Here is a 16,529-nt window from a genome sequence, read left to right on the forward strand (position 1 = left end):
CGTATATCCCATATGCATGCTTTGTAGAAAAAGCCTTATTGTAAAGTTCTGTGTTTTTATTGAAAGAACCAAACAGGAAAACTTTGTGGTTACAAACATACCCAGACTGGATTTTATCTTATTTATTTTATCAGCTGGGAAAGTCCAATTTATATTACCCGAAACAGATGACAAATTACACCCTATTGTAATGATGCTAGTTTCTTCTGAGCATAAAATGATTTTAAATTCAACTTATTTAGCTCACTCTGCTGTGTTTTATTGAGATTTAATTGTGATATTTGATTCTTTCCTTTTAGCTTGTAGAAACATGTCTCTGAACCTCTTATTAAAATATACCATGATAGTTTTAAGTTAAATTAATTAATAGCAATTATTTGATTAACATGTATGAAGATGATATCAGGGCCTGAAGTAGGTACTGTGCTTCTTTGTAGTCTTAAGGGAGAAGAATTTTGAAGTGATGATTATTGCTCAGCAGATCAAACTAGTCCTCTGCTAGTTGAGATAAATACCTAGTAAGTAGCAGATAAACAGAGATCAGTCCTCAGCCATACAACTATATGACCCATGGTGGCATCTGGAGACTATAATGTAACAAGTGCGCTACCTTTCTGCTGGCAGAGAAGCAGCTGTTTGACTTTGGAGGGTGTCTCTGTAAAGATGGTTGACAGTTGTATTCTGAGGTAGCTTCATTATTCATGCTTGTGCGTTCTCTTCATTGGTGCAGCCAGCTTCCCAGCAGGCCTTGGGTAGTTCTATTATAAGTATGTCAAAGCAAGATCCAAAATGGCTGTAACAGTTATGGCACAGAATACACATGATTCGTTCCCAATGGCATGACTACCTAAGTCCCTCCTATATCTTTCTATGAGATTACTCATAGACAGAAAAAGAGCTGGCTTTCAGCTGTTCAACGTTGTTGAGTGTTTGGGAAGGAACTGATCTCTACTTCTAAATGGAAATAATTCTGTTAATGAATGGAATCAAAAGGGCCGGGAGAACAAGCAATCACTTTCACCCCTCTCCTTTTAGGTTAGGGGCCGGCAGCCTTTCAGAAGTGGCAGGCCATGGTGCAGAGCCATTGTACCTGGACCACTGGCAGGACAAGGATGATGTGTGTTGATTACAAAGTATGAATTCTCTTGAGTGAAAAAGTGTGTGCCTTTGCACCTAGCACAGTACCTGGCACATAGCAGCCAATTACATTAATAAATGCTTGTGGGTTGATTGATAGTGTGTGTGTGATAGTGTGTGGAGTTACTGACTCTCAAGCCAGGTTGGGTGTGGCATGGAATGGGATTTTTGACAAGATGGGCAGGGAGGGGGAAGTATAATGACAGGCAGCAACTTTCACAACAGGAAAGAGAACCTGCTCCTGAAAATTAACCCATGTGTAATCTTTGGTGTGCATGCCAGCCCCATTGATGTTTGTGTTCTTGCAACGCTTTCTGATTCTAGAGAATGCTGGAGCTATTCTTAATTACAGGAGAGAAGCTAAAATATTTCTTAATCTTGCTAGAGGCCAGGCTCTACCCACCCCCCCTAACTCTCCTGCCCCCGCTGGGGGTGAAGCAGAAAAATTAGGGCAGGACTGTTCTTCATTGATTCTTTAAGAAGCCATAATTAGCCCCTTGTGTTTGTTTTCTTCTACAGGCTGTTCCCAAGCCCATTGCATTGGAGCCCTGCTTTGGTAATAGAGCAGCAGTCCTTTCAGTGTTTGTGAGGCTGCCTCGAGGCCTGGGAGGAATCCCTCCACCGGGACAGTCAGGTGAGTAGATGTTCCCCTTCAGCTAATGTTAAAACATTCTCTTCCTTCTCCAGTCCATCTTCTACACTGTCAAGTGTATATTTTTAAGATAGAGCTAAACATGTCATCCAGCTGCTTAAAAATCTCTAATGGCTTCTTATTGCTTTTAAAATAAAATAAAGGCTTTTCATCCTAGACTTAAAGCTTCACATTCCTCCTCTGAAGGGAATCCATCTCATCTCCCATCCCTCAACAAGGTCATTCACCATTTCACTCTCTTATAATGCCTTTTATAAAATTTAGTGTTTTGTGCTTTTTGTTTACTTTTATACCTGTTGAACTCTTGTGCCTTCCCAAAATGGCAGAGTGGGTAAACCTGGAGTCCTCAAGTCAGATCTAATAGCCATGTAACTCTGAACAGGTCATTTAATCCCTCTTTGCTCATTTTCCTTGTCTGTCAAATGGGAATAATAATACTTTATGTCCCAGGATTGTAGTGAGATAATATTTGTTTAAAAAAAAAATACTTAGCACAGTGCCTGACACTTAAGATATTATAGAAAAGCTTATTCCCTTCCCTCCCAGGAAAATGTGAGCTCCTTGAGGGCAGGCATTGTTTCTAAATCCCCAATATCTAGCACAGTCCTTGCATCTAGTAAGCATTTAATAAATGTCATCAAATGGAGTTGAATGTAATCCATTGTAGAGAAGAGACACCTGAGGTACTGAGAAATTAAAGGATGTGTCCAGTTCCCTCCAGACTTTTCTTCTTCTGGCTTGTGGATACAGAGATAAAAATGCCCTCAAGAAGCCCACAGTCTGAGGATTTTCTGGGACTCAACCACAGGAGTGGCCCGTGGCTCTGGGGGAACAGCTTCCTCCTGACATTGTCTCAAAGTTTACAAAGCACTTTCTTCAGACCAATGTTGTGGAATAACAGGGCAGGTTTCCTGACTCTCCCTATTTACTACAGGATAGAATGAGATTCAAAGAAGGGGAAGGACTTGGTGTGAGCTCCATCTCAGGACTCCAGACACTAAACCCAGGGCTCTTTCTACATGAAGCTTAACTCGAAAGACAGCCTGAGTACTCAGGAAGCAGGTCTAGCCAAGGGAATTGCTCAATGGGAGCTGTCCCTTATCTTCCTTCATGGATGCAGGAAGAGAGCACTCTTCCTAGCCATGGGAATCTGGGGAGGAAGTCACAATTCTTTCCTTACAAGGTGGTTGTGATTAGTGAATTCTGTAACCATTAAAATACTAGAGAAGTGGGAGTTGTTATCATTGCTCTTTGAAGGACAAGGCCCAGCAATAGTCCCATTTTTTTTAGACAATACAATCTTATGCTTTGGGCACTGATTACTAATAAAGGGACACTCCCCTTCCCCCAAGAAACCTCAGTTGGAGAGGGGAGGAGGAGAGCAGCATTGTTTGGTGGTTTCTCCAGTGTGGATAAAACAACTTAGGGCTTGATTTCCATCCACACAAAGGGGAACACTGTCCCTTCCTCTCAGGCATCTCACTTCATTTGCAGTTGGTCTTGACCAGCCATTAGCTCCTAAAGAAGGTGCTAATAGAAAGGTAGAGTGACAGTTGTAGAGTACAGGGCCTACAGATTCCTTGCAGCATACAAGGTGAAGGTAGGGGGTGGGGGAAATGATGTCAGGGAAGGACAGTGTTTGCCCTTTTCAAAGTGACTTTCCCACCAAGCCTGGCCTTCAGGTGAAACAGCAAAAGTTTTTTTGTAATTAGAAAATGAGGCCTAATGACATGATGGCCCTGAACTGGTCCTGAACAGAATACCCCATTGCCCACCTCCGTCAACTACTAGCTCACCTAAGTACCTTCCTCAGGGGTCACTGCTTCTGCTGCATCATCCCGCTTACCACAACTGAAAATCTGCTCCCCGAGATTTTCCAGGGATCATTTCTCCGACTCCATTTTGCCTGTCATACCCTGACTTGAACTACATTTCTTTTCTGGCATGAGAAATGAATACACACAGACCCAGGAAGGAAGTAAACTCCTCAAGCAAGGATTCTGCCAACTTCATGCATCCTTTTCTCCCTGAGGCTTCATCAAAGGCCTTGAATTTGATAGTCATATGTATTTGTCCAGAATGAAACTTTTGCATGAAATGCATTTTCTTAAGAGAATTATAAAAGTAGATAGTTCTTTTTCCTTCCAACAATGTCTGGAATCATCACAGGTTCTAGGCAGATAGTTAAGTAACCATAAAAAGCAATACTATTTATTTTTTCCTAGTAACTAATTTTACTTTGTTTTCAGTTTCTAATTCTCTCCATCTTACCTCCTCCACCATTGAGAAAGCAAGAAAAACAAAATCCATTACAAATATGTATAATCATACAGCACAAATTGCCAAAAAAAGAAACAGAATAAAATATGCTTCAGTGTGCCCTCAGAGTCCATCAGCTCCCTTTTTAGAGGGGTCTTGTTTCTTCATAGTCCTTTGGAATTCTGGAGGGTTACTATATTGATTAGAGTTGCAAGTCTTTCATAGTTGAATATCTTCAAAATCTCGCAATACTGTGTATAAGGTTCCCCTGATTCAGCTCATGTCTCTTTGCATCAGTTCATATAGGTCTTCCCAGTTTTTTCTGACATCATCCCCAACGTCACTTCTTATAGCACAGTAGTATGGTATTCCATAATGTACTGTTATATACCATAACTTTTTCAGCCATTCCTCAGTTGATGGGAGCATGTCCTCAGTTTCCAGTCTTTTACTTCTACGGAAAGAACTGCTGTAAATATTTTTGTGCAGACAGGTCCTTTCCCTTTTTCTTTGATCTCTTTAATCTTTTTGATCCTCTAGTATTAGGCCTACTAACAGTATTGCTGAATCATTCACAGTTTATAACTTTCTGGCAGTCAAGTGCTCATTTTTGGGGGGGATTTCTCTTTCAGGACTTGCTGTGGCCAGTGCACTGGTGGACATTTCTCAACAGATGCCAATTGCTTACAAAGAGAAATCAGGAGCCATGCGAAATCGGAAACAGCAGCCACCTGCACAGCCTGGAACCTGCATCTGATGCTGGAGCATGAGAACTGTCCCTGTAAGGGTTTTAACACACAAGAACAGTTGGAAAGGGAGGGCGGGGAGGGAGGGAGGGAGGGCCACAGATTTTACAGTCATGGTGCAAGCAACTGGAGATACTTGGAGAAGGCAGCGTCCTTGAGCCCAACCTTGTCTGCATGGTCGTTTGCTTTGTCTGAAAGTTGCTCCAGTTTGTGTTCCAGAGTCCACCCTTTTCTTTCTCGTCAAATTCATTTAATTTAATTACAGGTCCAATAATGATCTCGTCATCATTATGGGAAGACAGTGTAAATAAAGCCAGGAGAACAGTTAGGAATGAATGACACTCAGGTTTACACATAAAGAACTGTTCCTGGGGACTTGTATTTCTCAACTGTGCAAAAAAAAAAAAAAAAAAAAAAAAAAAAAGATGCAGTGTTTACAGGTAAATGTTAGTCATCGATAACTCACCAATGCAGGCTTTTAGGGAACCTTCAGGTGAAGTCACTTACTTTTCATCTGAAGTATATTCTCTCTTTAAAAAAAAAAAATGCTGTTTATTCTTGACTCATCCAAGCAGAGATCTCTCTCTTCCAATGGAATGGTATTTTTCTAGTTGAGAATTATTTACAGTCCATCTCTTTGGAATCATGTCAAAGTAGAATAGAATGAGACTATTTTAATATAAAGATCAGAAATGTCACTTGGAAAGAATGCAAATTATTGTGGTTTTCTAAGGAATCTTGGTTAATATAGTCTTAACCCATTTAGAACACACACACGTGCACACACACACACGAAGTGCCTAGACTTTAAATAGATCTAGCAATTTGGGAAATTAGTATACATAGGTTTTTACATAATTGCATTCCTATATTCCTGTAAAATTTAAATGGTTACCCTAGGCAATCTGTGCTCTTTTCTAAAACCTAATTTGCAGCCAGGCAAGATGATAGAATTTTTCCACTCAAGGATGTACTTAACCTGGTAGCAGTACCTGGAAGGGAAAGTAGAATTGAGCTACAATATCCTATGTAAAAGCTGCTGTTCTCACCTCTTGTCCCAAATCAAAGGTGTGGGAATGTGGAGTGTCCCTTGTGTGTGTCCCATAACCTTCTATGTCTCAACTTTAGTGTTTCTCTTGGCCCTTCCTGTGCTTCCTCCCAGGGCACAAAAGTGGATGTTAGTCATCCTTCATACCCACCAAGGGAAAAAGAGGGCTGGGTGTGCTTTGGGAGCAAGACACAGCTCTGTTTCTAGTGTCCATTTACATTTTAACCTCATCTGCCTTGAGTGTCTATTTTCCTCAGGGTCTAGGCTAGTGGACTTAGACATCTGCTGGAGGAAGGGACAGTCCTTGATGGGATTCTGTTCAGTTCACTTCAGATATGTGTCAAGGCCCCTTGCTTGGTCCTGTAGATACAAATATGAAATAAGACAGAAGCCCTATTAGTAAAGACTTTGCAGTCTAATAGGGAGGATGAGACCCAAATAAATATAGTACAAGGTAGAATATAATAGAGGCAAAGGAGAAATTCAGATGATAATGTGGGAAAATGGGAGTAAGAGGAGAAGTCACTTTCATCAAGGGCCAAAGCCCAGAGCCTGCCATGACATGCAAAAGGGGAAAGAATATATTTGCCTTCTTTCTTATCAGGAGGCATCTCCTCACCTCCCTAGATGTAGGAGGCTCTTCTCCACCATCTAGAACCCATGTTGAAGACTAATAGAGAATCAGCACATCCAGAGATCTTAAAAGGAGAAACTCAGGTTTGCCAAATGGAGTGAGCAATAATGAGTTTAAGAGGGACAGGAGAAAAGGACTCTTAGAAACTGGAAGTACTGCATCTTTTTTCTCCCCCCATTTTCTTATACTCTGTCTCTTAATGTCCATAGTAGCCAATGGGAAAATCACTCTCACACTGTGTCAGCAAGGCCTAGGCTATGACCATGGACTAGAAGAACGGCTCTCCCAACTTCATCTCAAAAGAACTATGGTGGTGAGAGAAGGGAACCTTTGGGCATTTAGGTAGCTTAAGATCAGTGAGAACAAATAAATGCCTTAGAAGTTCATTCTTTTGAGATGCAACCCTGAAGAAATGCAGTGATTAGAGAGAGCTTTTTCTTTTCTCCTACCCTTATAACCCTATTGTTTCTCCCAGGGGTAAGATCCCCCAAAATGCTTTTTTTTTTTTTCTGGAAGATTTTTGGGAAAAAACACTATCTAATGTACAGAAAAATTACCTCCAATAGACTCAGTTCTTCAAGAATGGACCCTTTCCCCTTTACACAATACTGGCCAAGAGCAAGGGTATATAACCTCTGAAGGTCCCTTTCAACTCTGACTCTGTGTTTCCAGGTGAACCCAGAGGAGGAGACCCCACAGCCCCCTCTACCTAAGATTGTCCATCCAGCTTCTCCAGGAGGTGCCAATTATGTAAAGACCTTGAGAGTGATCCAGGCCTGTTTTAAGAGTAGGAAGGTGGGGAAACAGGCTGTGGGAGCTGCCTCTTGCAAAGAAGTAACCTCAGCATTGACTCTGAGGACTGATTTTTCCTTTTGCTAAGATAGTCTTCACTACACCTCTCCCCTAACTCTTTCCACACCATCCCTCTCTTCCTCACAAATATCATTGTTGGAAAAGTCCTGAACACAGTAAGTGACTGTCAGCCACAGAGAGGCTCACGGACTATCTCTTCAGTGATTGAAAGGAAGCAGGAGGTCGAAGGCAAAGCAAGTAGAGCCCTGCAAGAAACCAAGAATTATGAATCACTTTTGGTGAATAGCCCTTCTTTCAATCTTCTCTCTGCCAACGTGTGGATTGTCTGGGCTACTGTCATGTCTCTGCCTCAGCCCTGCCACCCCCAGTAAATGGCTTAATCCAAACTTAAAGTTCAACTGGAATGGGGAGGAGCAAAATCTCTTAATAGCTGGCTTATCTCACTTCTAAGCCAGTTTCCTGGCCCTGGAAACAGACCCATATATCACTAGAAAGACTGTGAGTAAATGAAAACCATTTTAATAACCCAGCTAAATAATACAGTGGCATCGTGTATAAAATGCTAAATCTTTGAAAATGCACATAAAACAGAGGAACTGCTCATGTATTTTTGATGCATTTTTAATGATACCTGAGTTTTGTCTTGATAAAATGCCCCAGTGTTAAGTACTGGCTATCTTTCAGAGCTCAGAGAAGTCATCCAATTAGGTCCTGATGCTCTGCCAATTGAGCAGGAAAAATATCCCCAACATGTTGATGCACTTAAATGCAACTCATTTCAGTGAAACAAAATATCTCAAAAATAAAGTTTTTCTCCTACTTAAAAAAAAAATACAGGAAGAATCAGACAATAAATCAACCTAATGTAAGCTGTTCCATAGAAGAATGTTAAAATGAAGCTGTTTACACTCTTGTCATTAGAGTTGGCCCACATCTCCATTTGCCAGAGGGTCTTGACTTCAGGAAAGTGATTGGATGCCCTGAGTATCAGCCCTAGAAATAGTTCCCTTGATTGTTATAGTTGAATTCTTGTGAGACATGGGAGCAAAAATTCCAGAGCCATGTTTTAGATGGTTAAAATTTGTGGTTGTGACTTTGTTTAGGTTTCTAATGGGAATTTTCCAGCCTTTTAGTTTATAGCATGAATGATGCCTTTGGGCACTGCAAAATAAGTTATTTTTATTTGGTTATTTTGTTTGCAAATGATTCCTATTTTTCCAACAAAAATTTCATAAATATTTGTAGTCATTATGTGCAGCAGCCAGTAACATCCCTATTTATTTATTTCCTCTCTTACTCCTTCCCATATCTTTATTTGTCTAGGAACCTGCAGTCTCTTCTCTGAGTAAAGAGAGACTGAGGTAGGTCCCTTCCATTTCTCCCCAAGGCCCATCTGCCCAAGATAAGGATAGCCTGATTGCTGTGAGAGGTGCTGGAAGAGAATCCTGGGCCCACAGATTTCCAAGGTCATGTGTTCAGGGGAGGAAAAACAGGGCTGGGCCCGAGAGGTCTGTGGGTAGAGGGGACCAGGACACTGAATTGAAGCTTCTTCTAGTCCCTCTTCTGGGAAAGTTGTCATTAAACCTAGTATAGATCACATGGACTCACCTTGGAATCGGGGTGACTGGGAAGAGAAGGTTGGCATGGTCTACAGGAACATCATACCAACCAATAGGAATAGAGATTTTGCTTTAAACAGCTTCTCCACGGCTTTTTATCTTTTGAATGGTAACGTTCAAATTTGTTGGTGTTTTCTACCAACCACACACACGGCTAAGGCAAAGAGTCATGTTTTTAACATCCTTGCTTTTATCAGACAGACATTTCCACTTTGGGTAGAGTTAAGTGAGTGATGTGGCATTACCTGAAGGAAGAATAAGGTATTCCCTGTGATGGGAGGTATCTAAGGAGAGGCCGAACGAGAGCACTGATCATCAGGGAGAAGGTTATGGGAGCGATTTTTGCCCAGTTGGGACTGGATGCCCCTAGTTTTGAGATTATGTTCAGTGAGTGGGAAGGTCAACAACCAAACCATAGAATTGGCTTTGACTTCTAACTATACTACAGGGAAGGCCTTGGAGAGATGCCTCCCTTCCCCAGTAAGCCAGATTCAAGGACAGGGGTATGAACAGAGGGAAGAAATAGGTTGATCAGGGGCAAACTGTGCTCAGGATACTTGCTGTCTCTCTTCCAAGTTGGGGCTCAAATAACAGTTACCCAATTTACTGAACTTTTCTTAAATCAAAATTCTTATGCATGTCTTCCAGGTACTATAATTATCCCCAGAGACATTTTCCCCCTGATCAGTAATTCACACTAATGAAAGTTCTGCCAGGGAGAAAAATTGTGTAATAATAGCCTGTAAAATCTGTCAGTCCACCCTTTTAAAAGAAATCCTGAAAGATATTCCCACTTATTCTGAATTTGGACCTAGCACACATTAACACTAGTGAAACGTATTTCCTTGAACTAATTCTGTCTTTGGAAACTCCTTGGGTCTGCGGTTATTTCCAGTTCTTCTGTGTTCGGACTCCAGCTTAGTTTGTTAATATGTATAATTTAGCATTGATTGCACTCATATGTAAATACGGAGTAAGTATTGTAAACTATTTCATTGCTGGGGATTGTGGGTGTTATACATACACAAGTTAGGACTGCAACTTTTTGGTATTTTTTTGTATTGTAAGATAACAGCTAATTTAAGCCGGAACAAGAGAATTCTGGAAGGTCTGTGCATTTTAAACACAAATGTGAAGTACATGTATATAAACAAAAAGTAAATACTGTAATACAAAATTTCCTTCGGAAATAAAAGTAGAAGATCTGGTAAAAGTGGGTGTTTGATTCTAATTTACTCTCACATTTCTATCTTATCTTTTATTTTTTGGTTACCAGAAGTTTTTAAGATACTAAGGCAAAAAAAAAAAGGGAGGGGAATGCCTTCAGTCCCAGTCAAAGATTTTGCTTAGAGCTTTCATGTGTCAGTCCATCTGGAGGCTTCTCAGAAAGGTTAGTTCTGGAAGTCATGAATTCCTGATTGAGAAAAGCATCTGAATATATTGGAAAGTGAGTGCCTTGATTCTTGAACCAAATGAACGGAGTTTGAGACTCCTGTGGTATTTATGTCAATCATTTTGTAAATATTAAAACTTTATATAAAAGCTTGCTATTATTGACTTCATCTTTCTGTGCCTCAGTTTCCTCATCCATAAAATGGAGGCAAAAATCCTTGGGGAAAGTACTTTGTGAAGCTTTATAGCACTTTAAAAATGTAAGTAGTTATTCCTGATAGAATAAGCGCTCCAGGGGATTATGGCCCAATGAGAAAACACGTCAAGTTTCTACTTCCATTTTCCCCTGCAACCCCTTAAACCTACCTCTATCCCCAAAGCTGGAGAAGGAATCACACCATAAGCCAGTAGAGGCCTAATTGTCCAGAGGAATGTGTTTCAAGGCAGGGTGGGACAAGAGAATCTGACGATGTCTTTCAGAAGCATTCGTATCACCTGCCTCCCAGGTTTTGTTTTAAGGAAAAACGCTTTGTGAGTTTTTAAGTGCTGGTGAAAGGAGAAGTGCCATGTCCCCGGCCTGCCCCTAAAGACAGACTTTCTGGCTCTGCTTCCCTCTCACCATGCCCCTGAGAAACAGTACAGGAATGTTGCATAGGTCTCCCCTCCAGCTGAGGACAAACCCATGAAAAGCATCTTTTCCAGCCATTGCTACTCATAATTTCCTCGTTTTGTTCATTTGATTTAGTAAGGTTTATGGATTATAGGGGACTAAAGAACATTTTTGCTGATGATATAGTGTGGTATAGTGGAAAGAACTCAGAAGGATTGGGTTCAAATACTGCTTCTGATGTTTATTCCTTCTTTATGATCATGGACAAATAACTAACCTGAGTTTCAGTTTCTTCATCTGTAAAAAGAAGAAGAAGAATATGTCTGTACTAACTTCTCAGAGGCTTGCAAAACTGAAATCAGATAATGAATTATTCTGTAAGCTCTAGAGGCTATATAAATGCCAGCTGTCATTATCTGGTCCAACACTCCATTTTTATGCTGTTTCTCAGATAAGAAAAGCAAGGCCAGGAGAGCTCATGGCTCCCCTTTATCTTAGTGCCATTCATTCAGAAACCATTTACTGAGTGCCTGTGGATTACCAATTCCTGTGCTGGGCTCAAGCTCAGAAAGGCACAGAGGACAAAAGACTAGACACAGTCTAGTGAAAAGTATGAGTCAGTCTCTGCTCCATCTCATTAGAGATAAAGCTTTATCTTGTCAAGGAGTTCCATAAAATAAGGCTGTTTGTAACAATCTGCCCCACAGAAGGGTGTAGACTAAGTACTGTCAGGATTGAGAGAAAGTGAAAGATCAGAAGTCAGGGAAGGCTTCACAGAAAAGGACTAGGCTGGACCTTGGAGGATGAAGAGGAAGGATGAAGGGCAGCAGGTGTCTAGAATAGGGACTAGTCTCCAGGCCTTTGAACGACTTTGGAGAATGGGAGAAGTGCCAGAGGTGAAGGAGAAAACTGGACATTGCCATTTGCCAAAAAAAGATGCCTCCTGTAAGCTACCCAACAATGAGCTCTGTAGCTGTTTAGCTGTTTCTCATTAATAGAGAGATTAGTGCAAACTTAGAAGGCAGACTCTAGTAAAAGAGCTTACTAACCTTTTTGAGAGGGTATATACTTAGATCAAGGAAATGCTACAGCTGCAGTGTAATTACTCCATCTGCAGTACTTACTGTAGATTTCATCAAAGCATTTTGCAAACAGATAGCATGGAGAGATAGGTACGGGATAGTAATATAGTTGAATAACCAGGCCCAGAAGAGTAATAGGATAATAACCCTTTGGATGTTCTCAGTACTCTCAAAGAATTTGTCCTTGACCCTATTTTTCTGTGACTTGGACAAAGGCATGGATAACAAACATCAAATTTGCAGGTGACATGAAACTTTGAGCAATGTGTGGTTAATGTGGAGGGTGATATGATTCAAAAATATCTTGATAGGATAGAACAATGGGCCAAAACTAATAAGATTATTTTAAAGGCCTAAAAGTAAAGTTCTACACTTATATTAAAAAAACAAAACAAGACAAAAAACTACAGATACAGAATGGAAGACACTTGGCTAGACAGTTGCTGTGAAAAATAACTGGTGGTTTTAATGCACTGTAAGCAGCTAGGTGGCCCAGTGGATAAGAGTGCTGGGCTTCAAGGCATGAAGGTCATCTTCCTGAGGTTAAATCTAGCCTCAGACACTTAGTTGCTGGGTGATCCTGGACAAGTCACTTAACCTCCTTTGCTTCAGTTTTCTTATCTAGAAAATGAGCTGGAGAAGGAAGTGCCAAACCACACCAACATCTCTGCCAAGAAAACACCAAAAGGAACCCAAAGAGTTAGACATGACCGGAAAATGACTAACGACAAGTTCCCTACCCGTCAGCAGTGTGACGTGGCTCCACTAAGAATGTAGCCTCCAGAGCGAGGGAGAGAGCAGATCTAATACACCCTGCAGGCCACATCTGGAGTGTTCAGGTCTGGATATCATGTTTTAGGGAAGATAGACAAGTCAGAACTGACAGCTGATCAGAATGGCTAGGGAACAAAAGTGTCATTACAAGAATCACATTCAAGGAAATGTGAATACTTAGTTTGGAGAAGAAACAATAGGGAAAGGATCCTAGGAGTAAAGATTTAGACTTAGAACAGACCCTAGCATTCTCATTTGACAGATGAGGAAACTGAGGAGTTCAAGAAGCTACATGATTCATTAAGGGGCTGAGATTTGAATATAAATATTCTTGATCCAAATCCTTCAACTATGCTGATCTACTTTCCAAAAAAAAGAAAAAGAAAAAGAGTACCTTCCTCTCCCTTTGCCATTTCCCTTCTCCCTATTTCCCTCATTCCCTGCTTCATCCCCCTCTTGTTTCTCTCCAAATTCCAATTCTCTTCTGTTCAGCCTATTCCAAATTCAGACAGTTCCTCCCCAATATCCCTCCTTCCCCTTAGCATCTTCCCGTCTTCCCAGTCTCTTCTCTTCCTTTCAGCCACGCCCAGCCTCTCAATACCCTTTTTTCCTCTCACTGTATTGTAATCTTTGTCCTAAGCATTTATTAAGCCTGTATTTCCCCGTCATTAAGTATTAGAAGATTGTTATATGGAAGGGGAGTATTAAACTACATGTTGAGTGTGTCACAATGAGGAGAGTCTTGGTCAGGGTCCAGTTGCAGTAAATGACTTTCAGGCCCTCGATTCTGAGAACGGACCTGGTGTGTCAAGCTATGATATAGAGATGAGATTTGATTACTAGGGTAGAACCTGTATACAAAGGGCCATTAAGTCCACCAGATTCAGGGGCCACAAAATGTGAATGGAAAAAAGATCCGCGTGTATGTGCCTATGACTTGGGGGTACTACAGTAGCAGTAGCAGCCTACATTGGTTCATTGTGCTCCCAACCTTTAAACTCACTGAAATTGCACGTCAACATCAGTTATACAGTAAAGGCATATGATATTTGAATTGTCCACCAAATTGTGCCATTATCTAAGCCAACTGCTGTCAGAGTTAGTTGGCCAAGTCCAAGCAGGAAGTGAAATATTGAATGAATTTTTAAAATAGGAATTTAACTAGCAAACTCCCAAACTAATCCTACGGAAGAACTTTGCTGAGTCGAATGACCCTCCATATTCACAGAATACGGGCAATGAGCATACTGTGGCCATGTAGTTTATTAGAGACAGAGAGGGATAAGAACTGGATCTTAACCTAATTCTTGATTTAATTGATGTAGGGAATTCTCAGTTGAAGAAACCATTCAGAATAAACCCAACTCTGCCATTTATAGTGTTAAGGAGCTGCCTGAAATAATGAGAAGTGAAGGCAGGTCTTCCTAGCTTTGAGGCAAGCTCTTTATCCAGAATGTATGTATCATGTAAATGAAAGAAATATTGTGTAAGTGCTCTCCACTTGATGCTTTCCATGGCTGCCCCCTCAGATACTCAACTACCTGCAGTTTCAATGTGCCCATGCCCATAAAGTGTGTAGCAGGAACTGAAGGGGATGCCTAATAGGGAAACTGGTGTCCAGATCCGAATCTCAACAAGTAGGGCAAGAAGTCCCCCACCCCTACTTCAATCTTCTTTGGGTTGTGAGCAGCTAACTCAGAGAGCTGCTCTGTCTCCAGCTTTTGCTCACAATCTGGTTGTTTCTGAAGATTGCCTACAGCCCTGTTCCTAAACACAGGTCATGACTTTAATTTCTGTTCTTACTGCCAGTCCTGCTTACTTCTGAGAGTACGTTAACAGTTGTCCCCCAGCACAGTGGCTCCGTAGTGTGTGGAGGGCCATGGATTGACTTTAGTAGCTGACTTGTGCACCTCAAATGGTAAGGTCTCAAGGGCAAAAGAAAAGGAAAGAGACTGCAATCCAGTGCAGCCCTGCATTCCCAGCAACTTCCAAATCTCTTTGCCCCTGTCAGAGTCCTAGTGGCCCATCAGTTCCTGATCAAGATGAGGTACTTGATAAGCTGGGGTCTTGATAGCAAGAAGTTTGATAGCATGCCTAAGGTTCTGGACTAGGTCCGGTCTAGCTACAGAGCTTTTGCCCAATCCCAGCTTGGTGATAACTGGCCAGAGCTGACCCACTGTTTGAGTGGGTGTGAGTCAGGTGAGGGAGAGTGGGGAGGGAACAGCTTAGGGATAAGGGTAGCTGCTCACAGTCCATGAAGACACAGCCCTGCTCCTAGCTGATGGCTTCTGTCATTGGCAGTGATCAGAAGCCTGAGTGTGGTGGTGCTGGATTTATCAAAGACTTGTCCCTCTCCTACCTGAGGTCAAACACAGGGTCTGCTTCTTCACTGAGAAGGCAGATCTGATTGGGAACTCCTTAAGCCTTAGTCTCATCACCCTTCATCATCTCTCTCCATCTAATGATGAAAGAGCTTAAGTGAGTAGATGCATCCCCTCTAACCTCATGCAGAACCTGGTCCCTTCATTGTTATTGCATCTTCAATCTTTCTGTTGCTGCTGGCTTCTCTCCCTCTGTTCACAGACTTGTTATCTCATATTACCCTTCTCTGTGCATGGTAAACTCCAGTCAAACTGGACAGTCCCTGTTCTCTCTGCCCAGGTTACAGCTTGAGCCTGGAACATCTATCTTCCCTCCCATCCCTGCCTCCTCCTACAGGAAGTCTTCTCCAGTTCCCTATAAATAAACTCTCATCTTCATCATTTTTCTAAAACTTGATATTGAGTGCCTTTTGTTATTCAGGAGTTTTAATTGTGTCAAAACTCTTTGTGACCCCATTTGGGGTTTTCTTGGCACTGGAGTGGTTTGCCATTTCTTTCTACAGATTGCAGACAAGGAAACTGAGGCAAACAGGGTTAAGTGACTTGGCCAGGGTCACCCAGATGCCTGAAGTTGAATTTAAATTCAGGTCTTCCTAATTGCAGGCCCAGCATTCTATCCACTGACTTTGTTTGCTTTTCTCAAATAGATATATGATATTGCATATTATAAAATTGTTTTTTGTTTTTTTTTCCACTACTAGATTGAGTTCTTTAAGAGCCAGGGACTTTCTAAACTTTGTACTCTCAAGTTTGTTAAAAATCTCTCTCTCTCCCTCCCTCATTCCCTTTCTGTTTCTCTCCCTCCCTTTTTTTCCTTTCCTCTTTCTCCCTCCCTCCCTTCTTCCCTCTCTTTTCTCTCTTCTCCTCCTCTCTTCTCTCTCCCCCTCTCTCTTTCCCTCTCTGTCTCTGTCTCTCTCTGTACAAACATACACACACAGACACACAGACAGACAGACACACACACACACACACACACACACACACACACACACACATATATACACATCCTGCAGAAACTCATAAGGACCTTATTAAGGGAAAATGAAGATATACCCACAGATGGAACCCATTCCTTGCTAAGGGCAGTATGACTCAGTGGATAGAGCACTGAATAAGAAGTCTTTGCTTCTTCAGCTAACATTAACCATGGACATATTAACTCCATTTTTGAGCCTTAGTGTCTTCCTCTGTCAAAGATAGGAAATGACTAAATGACACATTCCATATCAGTCAGTTATATGACATGGCAGCCAAAAAACAGGAGCTGAGGGCAGCTAAGTGGCAACAGTGGGAGAAGTGTCAGGTCTGGAGCCAGGAACACCTGAGTTCAAATCCTGATTAACACACTTGCTAACTCTGTGCCTCAGGACAAGTCATTTAAC

The 16,529-nt window shown here is 41.5% G+C and overlaps 1 protein-coding gene across 2 annotated transcripts in view; it reads left to right on the top strand.

Annotated features, from left to right (window-relative positions):
* Positions 1–10,121, top strand: part of ATRN (attractin) — a 239,148-nt gene extending 229,027 nt beyond the window's left edge. Inside the window, exons 28-29 of one of the 2 annotated variants that reach the window (XM_074274223.1) lie at positions 1,657–1,775; positions 4,681–10,121. In XM_074274223.1, coding sequence (XP_074130324.1) covers positions 1,657–1,775; positions 4,681–5,053 — 492 coding nt within the window. In that variant the 3' untranslated portion in view covers positions 5,054–10,121. The remainder of the gene's footprint in view (positions 1–1,656; positions 1,776–4,680) is intronic. The other variant, XM_074274222.1, reaches the window with a different exon arrangement.
* The last annotated feature ends 6,408 nt before the right edge of the window (positions 10,122–16,529 follow it).

Source organism: Sminthopsis crassicaudata, chromosome 6 (genome assembly GCF_048593235.1).
Source record: "Sminthopsis crassicaudata isolate SCR6 chromosome 6, ASM4859323v1, whole genome shotgun sequence".
In the NCBI taxonomy this organism is placed as follows: Eukaryota; Metazoa; Chordata; class Mammalia; order Dasyuromorphia; family Dasyuridae; genus Sminthopsis; species Sminthopsis crassicaudata.